Source organism: Suncus etruscus, chromosome 8 (genome assembly GCF_024139225.1).
Source record: "Suncus etruscus isolate mSunEtr1 chromosome 8, mSunEtr1.pri.cur, whole genome shotgun sequence".
Taxonomy (NCBI): Eukaryota; Metazoa; Chordata; class Mammalia; order Eulipotyphla; family Soricidae; genus Suncus; species Suncus etruscus.
The window spans coordinates 47769016-47785327 of NC_064855.1; the positions used below are offsets into that span (position 1 = coordinate 47769016).

General features: G+C 37.2%; 1 protein-coding gene across 1 annotated transcript in view; it reads left to right on the top strand.

Moving 5' to 3' along the window:
* The window catches only part of FRY (FRY microtubule binding protein), a 344446-nt gene that overhangs the window by 50618 nt on the left and 277516 nt on the right, over window positions 1-16312 (top strand). The window contains 1 exon segment of the mRNA XM_049778737.1: window positions 4640-4839. Coding sequence (XP_049634694.1) covers window positions 4640-4839 — 200 coding nt within the window.

A 16312-nucleotide genomic window follows, 5' to 3' on the forward strand; every position in this document is an offset into this window, starting at 1 on the left:
TGTTTGAGAGTGTTTCTCTTTCATTAATTTCCTGAAAGAGCCCGAAAAATATTGGCAGTAGGTCCTCTATAGAGGTTTAGAAGGGGTCGGAGAGGTAGCATAGTAGCAGGGCATTTGCCTTGCATGCAGCTGACCCAGGACAGACAGTGGTTCAAATCCCGGCATCCCAAATGGTCCCCTGAACCTGCCAGGAGCGATTTTTGAGTACAGAGCCAGGATTAAACCCTGAGTGCCACTGGGTGTGACCCCAAAACAAAACAAAACAAAAATAAATAAAGTTTTAAAATAATTTATTAGGGACTCTATCTGGGTCTGGGCTTTTTGGGGGGAAGCTTTTTATAACCATTTCAATTTGCTCTATATTGATAGGTCTATTCATGTATTCCAGATCTTCTTGATTCAGCCTTGAGAGGGTAGAGGAGTCTAAGAATTTAACCGTTTCCTCCAGGTTCTCTTTTTCTGTGAATAATGATTCTCAAAATAATCTGATTACCTTTTGAATTTATGTAGTATCTGTAGTGACATCCACCCTTTAATTTATATTTGGTTTATTATGTTTCTCTCTTTGTGAATCTTGCTTGTGGTTTATCGAACTTTATTTTTCAAAGAATTTATCATTATTTGTGAGAAAAAATACATATAATTATTTTCCTGTGACTAATAGTTAGATTAAAGTTTGGAGTCACATCTGACAGTGGTTAGGACTACTTACTCATGGCTCTGTACTCAGATGACCACATGTAGTGTCAGAGATCGAACCCAGGGGCCGAGTGATAGCACAGCTGTAGATCATTTGCCTTGCATGCAGCTGATTGAGGATGGACCTTTTGGTTCCATCCCCAGTGTCCCTTATGCTCCCTCAATCTAGGAGCAATTTCTAAGCGCATAGCTAGGAGAGATCCTGAGCATCACTGGGTATGCCCCCCCCCAAAAAAAAACCAAACAAACAGAGATGGACCTCATATTGGTTATATGCAAGGCAAGCACATTACTATCTTCTAGCTCCTCCCCACAGGAATTATACCCCAACCTTTTTAATTCTGTTTCCAGACATCTGTGAATTGAGAAAGTAGATTGTTGGTCTCAGTTGTATATAAATTAGAACAGACAAGTTTGTATAGATTAAAGCAAAGAATATTCTGAGATTGGGTATAATGATTTTTTTTCTAATGATAGTATTTATACTAGTTTGGAATTGATGACTTACTTTATAAAAATTTTAAAATTAAGATGACATTCATTTATATGACTGTTTTAGGAGTGCATTTTCACTTTGAGATTTAATTTTGATCACCAAGGTACATGTATTTCCTGCTTCTCAACTATATTACCACTACATAACTGTGTTACTGAAATATGACATAGATTTTCTTTTGTAAGTTATCTGACAAAGGGTAGGAGTTCTTTGTGAATTAACTATGGGTTTATTAAGAGGGTTTACCAATATGAAGAAATATGTCCAGTTAAAAGACATTTGCCCCATTATAATTCATGATATCTTTATCTGCCTCACTGATCTGCTTGAGACTTGAGTGATGGACACCCCCTCTTGAATCATTTTAGCTCTGACATTGGGTTCTTCTGGGCTAGTATATTCTTAGATTGTTATAGCTATACCCACAGACTTTCAGTTTCATAAAGATGCCAAGCTTGAAATCCAAATGAATAAAATTTTTATGATAGCAGTGAATTGGTACTTTAACCTTTTAAATGGAATATTTGTTTAAAAAATCATTCTGAAGAGGTCTGCCAAAGGTCACTCTTTAAAATGCTTTCCCTACAGCTATGACTTTTAGGTCAATGAGTTTTATAATATGGACTGAATCAGGTAACCATGGAGTATGTAAAGCTGAATATTGTTATTCCTGAAATAGGTGAACCTGTAGAAAACTAAAGATAGTTTAAAATAAATTCCTTCATGTAGGCATTTTTTTGTTTTGTTTTGTTCCCAGCCTCTAGATCTGTGTTACATTGCCCATTATACAATGCTGGAAATCATTCATGGATTAAATGTTTAAGTCTTATAAATACAAACTTATCAGTGATGACTGGTCTGTAGAGGTAGGTTTTATCAAGATGAGACTAGATATTATTCTGAAAGGGCAGAAGGATTAGTTCAGCAGAGAAAATAGAACAGCACAAGGTCAGAAAAAAAGTGTCACTGAAGACAAGTCTCAACTAGTGCCTACACAGGTCTTGGCCCCAGGTTAGAAGACAATGACTAGAGATGATCAACATAGACCATTGTGTGTAAGGTTGATGATGACCATTGAGAACATGGATAACTGGGTGGAAAAGTATGGTGATTAAAGTTATGCTCAAGGAATATTCATTTGGTGTATAAAATAGATGAAATAAAACGTTGACTAGAATGAATCTTTGGGAGATGGAGAGAAAATGAAGTATCATACAACACTTTTATTGTTATAACTTGTAAGGACATTTTTTCATTTTTTCATATGGGTGGCTATACTGAATGGTAGTACTCAGGCATGCCTTTGAGGGCCACCAGGGAAATCTGTGGAATGGATGAGGACTTTGCAGTGTCAGGGATATAACCCTGGACCTCAAACATGCAAGGCATAGGGTATACCATTTGTACTACACCCCCAACCTGAGAGACAATTTTCTTAAATTTCATGGTAACTGAATAAGTAGCTTGACTATATAGCAGCTTAAATAATTAGAGAGTAAGGTGTAGCAGGAAAGGGAGGAAATATGAGGCGGACTCTTTGACACAACACCAAGGGCGTGCTTGTAATTCAATAAGTTGTAGTCAAACTTTGATATTGCTTTCTCAGAAGTTTGCTTGAATTACAAAGAAAGAGCAAACCAATTTATTAGTTTTAGAGAGGATACTCCATATTCAACGAGATTAGTGTTCTTCTACTCTTATCAGTGACATTGAATCAGATTCTTGACATGCTGTGTCAAGATGAAAATCCACTTTTTGAAATTATGCTTTTCCTTTATCTCTGCCATTCAAGATTATATGGTTTTCCTTTCAACTTTATATCATTATTCTCTTTCTAGTGCCACTATCCTCAGAATATTTAATGTTATATTTCTTTCGCTGGACATTAATAATGACCATCTTACAAGTTGTTAGGTGGAAAGCGCTATGAACATTAGAATTAATCATGTCAAACTAGGGCCAGAGAGATAGCATAGAGGTAAGGCATTTGCCTTGCATGCAGAAGGATGGTGGTTCAAATCCCTGCATCCCATATGGTCCCCCGAGCCTGCCAGAAGCGATTTCTGAATGTAGAGCCAGGAGTAACCCCTGGGTGCTTCTGGGTGTGACACAAACAAACAAATAAAGAAAAAAACAGAAAAACACAAGTATGTCAAATTGTACAGTGAGTGTGGACATTGGGGATAAAGATCCATTATATTTTTTTCAGTGAGTAAATATTTATATAACTTTACTGCCTTCTGAAAGAGGTCACTTACTGGAAACCATGATACTTGCCCTATTCAAGGTCTGCATGTCTTACCATACCAAGATAGAGTTCCTTCTATTTTGAATTAAAGTACTGTGAGAGTGAAACTTGCCTTGCATGTGGCCAGCCACACTCAGAGAGGTGCTTTCTTGCATGACCCCAAAACTTCCTAACCTAAAAAAGTGAAAATCATACCCTGTGACATAGACAGGCTACTGCCTGTCTTTCAAGAAAGGCATCTTTCTGGAGTTAGCTAGATTGGAGCTGGTACAATAGTGCATCAGTCAGGGCCTTTGCGTTGCATGCAGCTGACCCAGGTCCAATCCCTAGCAACCTATATAGTTGCTCAAGTCTACCAGGAGTGACTCCTGAGTTCAGAGCCAGGAGAGTAAGACTTGAACACCACTGGATGTGGCCCCAAAACATAAACAAAGAGTCAGCTAGATTTATGGAGAGTATTTCTTGACAACTTCTAAAAAGGCTACCTTTTGTCTTTACTTTAAAAGTAAAGCTATTAAAGTGAAGCACAAAGGTTAGTTGGCCCCAGGTTAGAAGACAATGACTAGAGATGATCAACACAGACGATTGTGTATGAGGTTGATGATGACCATTGAGAACATGGAGAACTGGGTGAAAAAGTATGGTGATTAAAGTTATGCTCAAGGAATATTCATTTGGTGTATAAAATAGATGAAATAAAACTTTGATTAAAATGAATATTTGGGGGATGGAGAGGAAATGAAGTTTCATACAACACTTTTATTGTTATAACTTGTAAGGACATTTTTTTATTTGGGTGGTCATACTGAATGGTAATAATAGGCAACAAATACTCAGAAAACAAAACCACTGTGTTGGTTTCTTTAAAAAGTATACCAGTATTTCCTTAGTTAACGTTTCTACACTACCTGACCATCTCTATTTAGTAGAATTTATTACCTTCATTGTTCATCTATTACGTAATTTATCCAAAGCTATTTGGCAACTAATATTTCAAGATGACCAAATATAGTCTAACACATTCATAATATAATCAAACTAATCAAATTCTGACACTATTCCTGTAGAATAAAGCCAAGTTATGCTATTAAGTGCATTATCTTTGATGCAATTTAATGTCTTTTATATGTAGTTTAATACAACTGATCTGAACATGACATAATTTCAGTCAGTAAGAAACTCAATCTATTTTTCAGCTTCTCCAGTTGGCAACGGTTATATCAAGCCTCCCGTTCCACCTGTTTCTGGCACACAGCGAGAGAAAGGACCGCCAACCATGTTACCCATCAATGTGGATCCAGACAGCAAGCCAGGGGAATATGTCCTCAAGAGTTTATTTGTCAACTTCACCACTCAGGCTGAGCGCAAGATCCGCATCATTATGGCAGAACCCCTGGTAAGTATTGCTACAAAAGTTCCCTTTTTGAAAAGTCTTCTTACATTGATTAATATATAAATTTTACCCTTTAAGAAAGTATGGTATTTTTTCTTTAGATTTTCATAAAATTTATTGAAACACTATATTTTTTAAGATCTAGTTCAATGTTTCATTTGGGGGGGGGTTTGGGCCACACCTGTTTGATGCTCAGGGGTTACTCCTGGCTACATGCTCAGAAATCGCCCCTGGCTTGGGGGGGACCATATGGGATTGAGGGGATCGAACCGCGGTCCTCCCTTGGCTAGCGCTTGCAAGGCAGACACCTTACCTCTAACACCACCTCACCAGCCCCTCAATGTTCCATTTTAAGAAAAATTGATGAGGCTAGACGGTAGAGCAATAGTATAGCAGGTAGGGCATTTGCCTTTGCACATGGACAGCATGGGTTCAATCCGTAATATCCTATTTGGTGCCCTAAGCATTTCCCAAAGTAATTTTTGAGTGTAGATTCAGGAGTAAGCCCTGAGCAACTGCCAGGCAATGTCCCAAAACAAACAAACAAAAAAGAAGGAAATTAAGAGCAAGGTCTTTCTTTTGTTTTGTTTTGTTTTGTTTTTATTTTTTGGGCCATACCTGGTGACACTCAGGGGTTACTCCTGGCTCAGCATTCAGAAATGGTTCCTGGCTTGGGGACTATATAGGATGCCAGGGAATCGAACCGCGGTCTTAGGTTAGCACGTACAAGGCAAATGCCCTACTGCTTTGGCCACCACTCTGGCCCAGAGCAAGGACTTTCTTACAATCCTCAGCATCTACAATTCAGTAACCTAGTTCACTACTGCACTTCAGGCTAGTAAGGATGATTTAACTACAAGAAAACATAATAGTAGAAACTTGTATTCAGTAGATGTGCTTTATTCAGACTCTTTATGTTCCCTCTTTTTTTAAAAAAAAGTTCCAGAACAGTTATCAAAGTGATGTGTTCATCTGGGGGAAGTTTTTTGGTGACTTAGTCAGAAACACACTTGGATTTCCCACAATGAGAAAATAATTTTTTTTTGACTCATGTGCCTTTAAAGCTGTTAGAGGTCAGTACCTTTCTTTGCAGAAGATTCTACTGTAAAATACTGAGTATTTCAGCCTTTTGCTAATTGCTGTGACCAGAGATCTCTAGCCAGATCACTGAATCTCAAAGGACACACAGGAAGGAAAGTAGTCCAATTGGTAGATTCAAATTACTTGTTTTGTGACCTTGGCGGGACCACATACAATATGGGAAAAGAAAGGAATTCAGAGTCTGACAGCTTTTTCTGTGATGTCCAGCACAGTGCCTCCAGTGAGCATCTTTGGGCCACAAGAATACACAAGAATACAGTCTCAAGTCCATTTTTCAGTATTGTTGCCAAAATTATTAAAAGCCTTCAAGTCTTTAAAAATATCAGCATCTCCTGGAAATACATTAATGTATGAGACTGCATAATCTTATACAAATGATCTCTTACAATTTAAGGTTTTAGAACCAGAATTCAAGAATATTTGTTAAGTGTATGGTTACCTGATAATTATGCACTTGGCATTTGTCAAGTATTTATTAACTCAGCAGAAATGATATATATGAGTGTCACTTCTTTTATAAAATACTGTTTCTTGGTTTTGCAATTTGAGTCATTTAAATTAAGTCTTAGTTCAGAACATTTGTTCTTTATTTAAAATGAATTATTTAATTGAATCACTGAGATACACAGTTATAAAACTGTTCATGATTGAATTTCAGTCATACAGTGTCCATCATCTCCACCAGTGCACATTTCTCACCATTAATATCACCAGTTTCCCTCCTGAGCCCCTCATATCCCCCCCTTTCTGACTCTTTGGCAGACCACCTACACCTCTTAATCCTCTATTTCCTCCCCTTTCTCCTCTTCCTCCTTCTTTTTTTTCCTCTCTCTCTTCCTTTTTTTCTTCATGATACTGTGGTTTGCAATATTGTTATCATGCATATTATTATCTCCTTTCAGTACCCAGTTTTATCCAGAATGATCATTGCCAACTATCATTGTCATAGCGGTACCTTCTCAGCCCTTAACTGTACTGCTCTACTCTTTAGGGGAAGCTTCCTACCATGGACTGGTTCATATAAATTGTTTTGGGTATTATTATCATACTATCTTTTTTTATCCTAGTATATTCTTTGTCCCTCTCCTCTGACTCATACTGTTCAGAATAATATTCTCTATATTCATCCATGCATAAGCAAATTTCATTATGTTTTGTAATTTTCTTTGTATATGTCTTTCCTCTGCTTAGTTAAGTTGACTCCAAGGTACTTTATTATCTGAGACACAATTATGAATGAGATGGTTCTTTTAATGTCTCTTTCATTATTTGTATGTAGAAAACTCATGGATATTTTCTGTATTAATTCTGTAGTCTGCCACTTTACTATATAAGTCTATTCTTCTTAGAAGATTTTTGGTAGAGACTTTAGGATTTGCTAAGTATAGTATCATATCATTTGCAAACAGTGAGAACATGAATTCTTTCTTTTCTATCTGTATGCCCTTGATATCTTTATCCCACCTGGTTGCTATGGCAAGTGTTTCCAAAACTCTACTGAATAGAAGTGTTTAGAGGGGTCAACCTTGTCTTGTGCCAGATCTTAAAGGAAAGGCTTTTAGTATTTCCCCATTGGGTATAACATTTGCCATAAGCTTGTGGTAAATAGCCTTGACTATAATTATGAGAAAACTTCCTTCAATTACCATCTCGAGAGGTGTTTTTTTTTGTTACAATGAAATGGTGTTGGACTTTGTCAGATGCTTTTTCTACATGTATTAATATGATCATATAATTTCTATTTTTTCTTTCATTGATATGATGTATTATATTGATTGACTTGTGTATGCTAAACTGCTATCCTTGCATTCCTCGGATGAATCCTACTGGGACATGGTGTATAACCTTCTTATACACTGTTGGATTCTATCTGCTAGTATTTTCTTTTTTTCTTTATTTAAACATCTTGATTACATATATGATTGTGATTAGGTTTCAGTCATGAAAAGAACACCCCCATCACCAGTGCAACATTCCCACCACCAATGTCCCAAATCTCCCTCTATCCCAACCCACCTCCACCTGTACTCCAACAGGCTTTCCAATTTCCTCATTCATTCACATGATTATGGTAGTTCTCTGTGTAGTTATTTCTATAACTGCACTCACCACTCTTTGTGGTGAGCTTCATGAAGTGAGCTGGAAGTTCCAGACCTCCTCAATTGTCTCTGAGGATTGTTGCAAAAATGACTTTTATTTTTCTTAAAACCCATAGATGAGTGAAACTATTCTGCATCTCTCTCTCCCTTTGACTTATTTCACTTAGCATGATAGATTCCATGTACATCCATGTAGAGGAATATTTCATGACTTCATCTCTCCTGAAGCCTGCATAATATTCCATTGTGTATATGTACCACAGTTTCTTTAGCCACTCATCTGTTAAAGGGCATCTTGGTTGTTTCCAGAGCCTGGCTATTGTGAATAGTGCTGCAATAAATATAGGCGTGAAGAAGGGGTTTTTGTATTGTATTCTTCTGCTGGGTCAAATGGGAGCTCAATTTCCAGATTTTGGAGGAATCTCCATATCGCTTTCCATAGAGGTTGAACTAGACAGCATTCCCACCAGCAGTGGATAAGAGTTCCTTTCTCTCCACATCCCCACCAGCACTGATTATTCTCATTCTTTGTGATGTGTGCCAATCTCTGTGGTGTGAGGTGGTATCTCATTGTTGTTTTGATTTGCATCTCCCTGATGATTAGTGACGAGGAGCATTTTTTATGTGCCTCTTGGCTATTTGTATTTCTTTTTTCTCAAAGTGTCTGTTCATTTCTTCTCCCCAATTTTGTTGGGATTAGATGTTTTTTTCTTGTAAAGTTCTGTCAGTTCTCTGTATATTTTGGATATTAGCCCCTTATCTGATGGGTGTTGGGTGAATAGTTTCTCCCACATGGTGGGTGACTTTTGTATCCTGGGCACTATTTCTTATGAGGTGAAGAGCTTCTCAGTTTAATGTATTCCCATCTGTTGATCTCTGCTTCCACGTGTTGGAAAGTGCAGTTTCCTCCATGAAGATGCCTTTAGTCTCAATGTCATGGAGTGTTTTACCGACGTGGTGTACTATATGCCTTATAGTATCATGTCTGATGTCAAGGTCTTTAATCCATTTGGATTTTACCTTTGTACTTGTTGTTAACTGGGGGTCTATGTTCGCTTTTTTGCAAGTGGCTAGCCAGTTCTGCCAGCACCACTTGTTGAAGAGGTTTTCCCTGCTCCACTTAGTATTTCTTGCTCCTTTGTCAAAAATTAGGTAATTGTATGTCTGGAGGACAATGTCTGAGAACTCAAGCCTATTCCACTGATCTGAGGGTCTGTCTTTATTCCAATACCATGCTGTTTTGATAACTATTGCTTTGTAGTACAGTCTAAAGTTGCGGAAAGTAATGCCTCCCATTTTCCTTTTCCCTGGGAATGCTTTAGCTATTCGAGGGTGTTTCTTGTTCCAGATGAACTTCATAAGTGTTTGATCCACTTCTTTGAAGAATGTCATGGGTATTTATAATGGGATTTCATTAAATCTGTATAATGCTTTGGGGAGTATTGCCATTTTAATGATGTTAATCCTGCCAATCCATGAGCAGAGTATTTATTTCCATTTCCGTGTGTCCTCTCTTATTTCTTGGAGCAGGGCTTGATAGTTTTCTTTGTATAGATCCTTCGCGACTTTGGTCAATTTGACTCCAAGGTATTTGAGTTTGTGTGGCACTAATGCGAATGGGATTGCCTTCTTGACTTCCTTCTCTTCCTTAACATTATTGGTGTATAAAAAGGCCATTGATTTCTGTAGGTTAATTTTGTAGCCTGCCACCTTGCTATATGAGTCTATTGTTTCTAGAAGCTTTTTGGTAGAGTCTTTGAGGTTTTCTAAGTAGAGTATCATGTCGTCTGCAAACAATGAGAGCTTGACTTCTTCCTTTCCTATCTGGATTCCCTTGATAGCTTTTTCTTGCATGATCGCTATAGCAAGAACTTCCAGTACTATGTTGAAGAGGAGTGGTGAGAACAGACAGCAATGTTCTGTACCAGAATTTAGAGGAAAGGCTGTTAGTTTTTCTCCATTGAGGATAATATTTGCCATTGGCTTGTGGTAGATGGCTTCAACTAGATTAAGAAAGATTCCTTCCATTCCCATCTTGCTGAGAGTTTTGATCAAGAATGTGTGTTGGACCTTATCAAATGCTTTCTCTGTGTATATTGATATGATCATGTGATTTTTATTTTTCTTATTGTTGTGTTGTGTATGATGTTGATATATTGATGGATGTTAAACCATCCTTGCATTCCTGGGATGAAATCAACTTGGTCGTAGTGTATGATATTCTTGATGATGCATTGGATCCTATTTGCCAGGATTTTGTTGAAAATCTTTGCATCAGCATTCATCAGGGATATTGGTCTGTAATTTTCTTTTTGGCAGCATCTCTGTCTGGTTTTGGTATCAAGGTGATGTTGGCTTCATAAAAGCTGTTTGGGAGTGTTCCTGTTTTTTCAATTTCATGGTAGAGCCTGGCTGGGATTGGTAACAGCTCCTCTTGAAAGATTTGAAAAAATCCATTAGGAAATCCATCTGGGCCTGGGCTTTTCTTTTTGGGCAGATGTTTGATTACAGTTTCAATTTCCTCAGTAGTGATGGGGGTGTTTAGATATGCTACATCCTCCTTACTTAAATGTGGAAAGTTATAAGTGTCCAAGAATTTTTCCATTTCTTCTAGGTTCTCAAGTTTAGTAGCATAAAGTTTCTCAATGTAGTCTCTGATTACCCTTTGGATCTCTACAATATCTGTCATGATCTCCCCTTTTTCATTTCTAATACGGGTTATCAGATTTCTCTCTCTCTATTTCTCTGTGAGTTTTGCCAATGGTCTGTCAATCTTATTTATTTTTTCAAATAACCAACTTCTTCTTTTGTTGATCTTTCGGATTGTTTTTTTGGTATTCCACTTCATTGAGTTCTGCTTTCAGCTTTGTTATTTCCTTCTGTTTCCCTATTTTTGCTTCCTTTTGTTGGTCATTTTCTAATTTTTTAAGCTGCATCATTAAGTTATTCGGGTATGCCCCTTCTTCCTTCCTGATGTGTGCTTGTAGAGCTATAAATTTTCCTCTCAGGATCACTTTTGCTGTGTCCCATAGATTCTGGCAGTTTGTGTCTTCATTATCATTTGTTTCCAGGAAAGTTTTGATTTCCTTTTTTATTTCATCTGAGACCCAATGGTTGTTCAGTAACAGAGTGTCTAATTTCCAGTTGTTAAAGTTTTTCTTCTGTGTGGCTTTGTAGTTCACATTTAATTTCAGAGCCTTGTGGTCAGCAAAGGTAGCCTGCAAGATTTCTATCCTCTTGATTTTATGGAGATATGTTTTATGTGTCAGTATGTAGTCTATCCTGAAGAATGACCCATGTACATTGGAGAAGAATGTGAATCCAGGTTTTTTGGGATGGAGTGTCCGATATATATCTACCAGTCCTCTTTCTTCCATTACTCTTTTCAGGGCTAGTATGTTTTTGTTGGGTTTCAGTCGGATTTACCTATCAAGTGTTGATAGGGCCGTGTTGAGGTCTCCCACAATTATTGTGTTGTTATTGATTTCTTCTTTCAGATTTGTCAGTAATTGTATTAGATAATTTGCTGGTCTCTCATTGGGTGCATATATGTTTAATAGTCTGATTTCTTCCTGTTGCACATATCCCTTGATTAGTACATAGTGTCCATCTTTGTCTCTTACCACTTTTCTGAGTATAAAGTTGGTGTCATCAGATATTAATATGGCCACCCCAGCTTTTTTGAGGGTGTTGTTTGCTTGGATGGTTTACGCCAGCCTATGTTTGGTTCTGACTATTCAGATGTGTTTCTTGTAGGAAGCAGAAGGTTGGATTTATCTTTTTGACCCATTTTGCCACTCTGTGTCTTTTAATTGGTGAATTTAGTCCATTGACATTGAGGGAGATGATTGTCATAGGATTTAATGTCATCTTTGTAGATAAGTTTGCTGTGTTTGTTGGTCTCTCTTGTCTTAGAGTAGACCTGTCAGTTTTTCCTTTAAGGCTGGTTTTTCATCTGTGAAGTTTCTGAGCTGTTGTTTATCCATGAAGCTATGTATTCTTCCTTCAAACCTGAACGTGAGTTGGGCTGAGTGCAGTATTCTTAGTGAGGCATTCATTTCATTCAGTCTTGTCACAATATTCCACCACTGTCTTCTGGCCGTGAGAGTTTCTTGTGACATGTCTGCTGTAAGTCTTAGGGATGCTCCTTTGAATGTAATTTCCCTTTTTGATCTTGCTGCTTTCAGTATTCTATCTCTATCTGTGAGATTTGTCATTGTAATGAGGTTGTGTCTTGGAGTGTTTTTCTTTGGGTCTCTTTTAGCTGGTACTCTTAGGGCATGCAGGATTTGATTGCATATAGTCTTTAACTCTGAGAGTATCTCTTGGATGATGTTTTTGACAGTTGATTCTTCCTGGAGATCTCCTACCTGGGTTTCTGGGACTCCAATGATTCTTATGTTGTTTTTGTTGAGTTTATCAAAAATTTTCTATCAGGTCACAAAATTGGATTCTATTTCTTTTAAATAATTAATCCTTGGATAGGAGTGACAAGGATAGACTTCTATAGTACAAAAATCTATTTAACAAAAAGCCCAATAAGAAAATGGATATTGGGGGCACAGATATAGCACAACAGGCAAGGAGCTTGCCTAACACATAACCTACCTGAGTTCGATTTCTTGTTTCCTATATGGTCCCATGAGCTCACTAGGTGTGGCCTAAAACAAAACAAAACAAAAAAAAAAAAAAGAAAAGAAAAGATAAGAAAATTTTATTTTACTTACTTTACATATCAAATGAGAAAAAATATGTGAAGGCATCTGATGTCTCTAGTAAATACAGCCATTGTTTATAACATCTGTAGATTTCTAATATGATATTCTTATCTTTATATTTTCACCATTCCAATATTTTTACATTTTATGTTAGCTGCCTTCTCTACTCTTTCATATATTACAAGATTTGTAAATGAATTTAGTACTAGTAGTGTTTTTTGTTCATCTGATACTAATTTCTTTAAAAAAATTTTTAACTTTAATTAAGCAATAGTGATTTACAAAGCTATTGGTAGTTGAGATCCAACACCAATCACACCACCAGTGCCAACTTTTCTCCAATATCCCCATATTTACTCCTGCACCCTCTCTCCATCATCTGCCTTGCTTGCTACCTTTACAGGCATATTTCAAACTTCCAGTGTTGATCACATGTTTACAGTTTTATCATTACAGCTATACCCAAAACACTTGAGCCCTGTTTCCCCTTTACTACCCTTTCTCATTTTCTTTCTTTTTTTTTTTTTTTTTTTTGTTTTTGGGTCACACACCAGCAGCGCTTAGGGGTTACTCCTGGCTCTATGCTCATAAATTGCTCCTGGCAGGCTCAGGGGACCATATAGGATGCCAGGATTCGAACCACTGACCTTCTGCATGCAAGGCAAACACTTTACCTCCATGCTATTTCTCTGGCCCCTCTCATTTTCTTTATTCTTTTTTCTTCCCCCAGTTCTCTTTCCCTATTCCTCTCCTCCATACTCACTGGAGTCAAGGCTGATCTAGACATCCCCATTAAGTATAGTATATGTCTTTGTCCAGTTATACCTCACCCATTAGTGATACCATCTTGTGTTTATTCTTCTGGCTTACTTAACTCAACATGGTACTTTCAACAATAATTCTTCTTTATGAACTTTGTAAACTTCAGCTGGTAAGCTTTACTCATGGTATCATGCAGATGACCCATGTTCAATTCTCAGCATCCCATACAGTCCCCTGAGCACCACTCGGAGTGACTGCTGTTGCAGACCCAAGAGTAATCCCTGAACAACACCAGATGGAACACCAAAACCATAAATAAATAAGTGAATAAATAATCAGCAAAGCAACTAATGGACAGTATCCATTGAAAAATAAACTCTTGACATTTGACAACAGAACTATAGATTACTAAGTATAGAGGGAGGCAGGACATTATTATGTTTTCTTTTAGATTATATATTTTAAGGTACTATCATATCTACATCAAAATAGCAATTCTATTGCTTAGGGGGAATAAAATTGTTCATTGTTTTTACTTGGAAGCTATAGAGGGACTTTTGTAATGTATTTTCTTCTTCCAGTGGCAGTAGATAGATTTTACCCTAGTTGATTGTTTAGTACTAGGTTTTATATAGTGTCTTATTTTCAGTATTTCACCTTTCAAAACCTATTTTTGTCTTAACTCCAGCAACAACAACAATAGTCTCTTTGATAATCAATCCAAATGTTATACAGCCACCTCAAACCTCCCTGCTTTTTATTCTCCCCTTTTTATGAGGAAATTAATGTTTATACTTATGTTTTTTGTTTGTTTGTTTGGGGGTATAAATGAGTTCTGAGGACTATGAGATAGCTAGCGTCAAATTTGGGACTCCCATGTGGAAGCTGAGAGCTCTAGCATTTGAATATATTCCTCAATACTACCCTAATCTCTTTATTAAAAATATTATATTCCATGCAGCATTTTCTTTTTTTTTTTTTTTTGGCTTTTTTGGCCACACCCATTTGATGCTCAGGGGTTACTCCTGGCTAAGCGCTCAGAAATTGCCCCTGGCTTGGGGAGACCATATGGGATGCCAGGGAATCGAACTGTGGTCCTTCCTTGGCTAGCACTTGCAAGGCAGACACCATACCTCTAGTGCCACCTCATCTGCCCCAGCATTTTTTTTACATTACAATTTATTTTCAGATTACAAGTCTTTTATTCTTAAAAGAAATGCATAGATATTCCACATGACATTTAATATGTTTCCCATTTAGAGGCAATGGCTTTTAACTCAAGTATTGTCTTCATTTTATGAATGAATTGTACTAGCATTGTTTTTGATGGCTATGTCTAGGATTTAAGAGTAGCCAGGGTTTGAGCTCACAAACAGCTCTATTGTCAGAAGAGCTATACACACATATTTTATAGGCAAGAAAATTTACCTCTAGGGAAGTTTGGAGGTTTTAAAAAATTCTAACTATAAGTTGCACAAGTAACCACAAAATATGACTTTTTCTTCTCATTTAATACTTGAACCATTAACCCAACTCTCTTGGAAAAAAATAGAAACAAAATATGTCAGAAAAATACCCCTTCAAAATATGTCTCTTAGTCCTTTCCATAAATTGTTTGAAGAGAACTCTTTTCCTCAAAGATTTACTCATCATGAAAACAGTTCCAAGTTACTAGTATGTATATACAGAGCATTACTCACCCTTTTCACCACAGAAGGGTTGACACAGTGGTTGGTACTGCCTGCTACTATATAGTAGGAGTTCTTGGTTTGAATATGGATCCAATACAGCTTTATATGAGCCCCGTAGGAGAACCAGCATTTTCTTTTAAAAAGAAACATTTTGTTGTTGTTTTGGGGTCACACTGGTGGTGCTCAGGGATTACTCTTGGCTCTGCACTCAGGAATCACTCCTGCCAGGCACAGGGAACCATATGGGATGTCGGGATTTGAACCACTGTCCAAGCAAATGCCTTACCGCTGTGCTATCTCTCCAGCCCCTCATTTACTTTTCAGCGTATGACTAAGTAATGAACGGGAGTTGTTGTTTTTTTTCCTTACCATTTGCTATCTTTCCTAAATGCAATCCTATCTTTTTATGCTTTTGTTAAATCTTTATTTTATACTCTGTCATTCCATGACTTTGGCCACAACAGAATTTATCTTACTTTCTCCAGGTGCCTTTCTGGTTCTGTGCTTTAATTCTCTGCTTTCCTGCCACCATGACCTTATGCATACTTATCCTCTCCACCCCCTTTCTGGAATTCCACACCTTTCCTCACCCCAATCTTCTTTCTAGGAGCAACTTGCATACTTCATCTTTTGAACATTTTTACCTGACCTCTTCCCTGTTGATTTCATTCAGTCATGCATATGTGAATTACACACCTGTAAATCTTTATTTCAGTAACATTTTTCTCTCAAAGGTTCTATCTTTATTAGGCTGGAATTATTGAATAGACTAGAAAATATCAGTATCATTTCAAGAGTAAATGATAAAAATTTTCAATTGTGTGCTTATATATGTATATAGGACTAGAGTATAAAGGATAGGGAAACCTAGTTTCCATAACTATTTAAGTTTAAGGAATACTACACCAATCTAAGTTTCTTATAGGTAATATCTGTCTGACTTTGTATCCCCCTTTTTCTTATGCCGCCTGTCTGGAATACCACTTTATATATAGTAAATAATAAATGCTTTGTAAAAATCTGAATGAGTGAGAGGGGGGCTGGAGAGATAGTACAGCCTTAGAAGCAGCAGGACAATGGTTTGAATCCTGGCATCCCATATGGT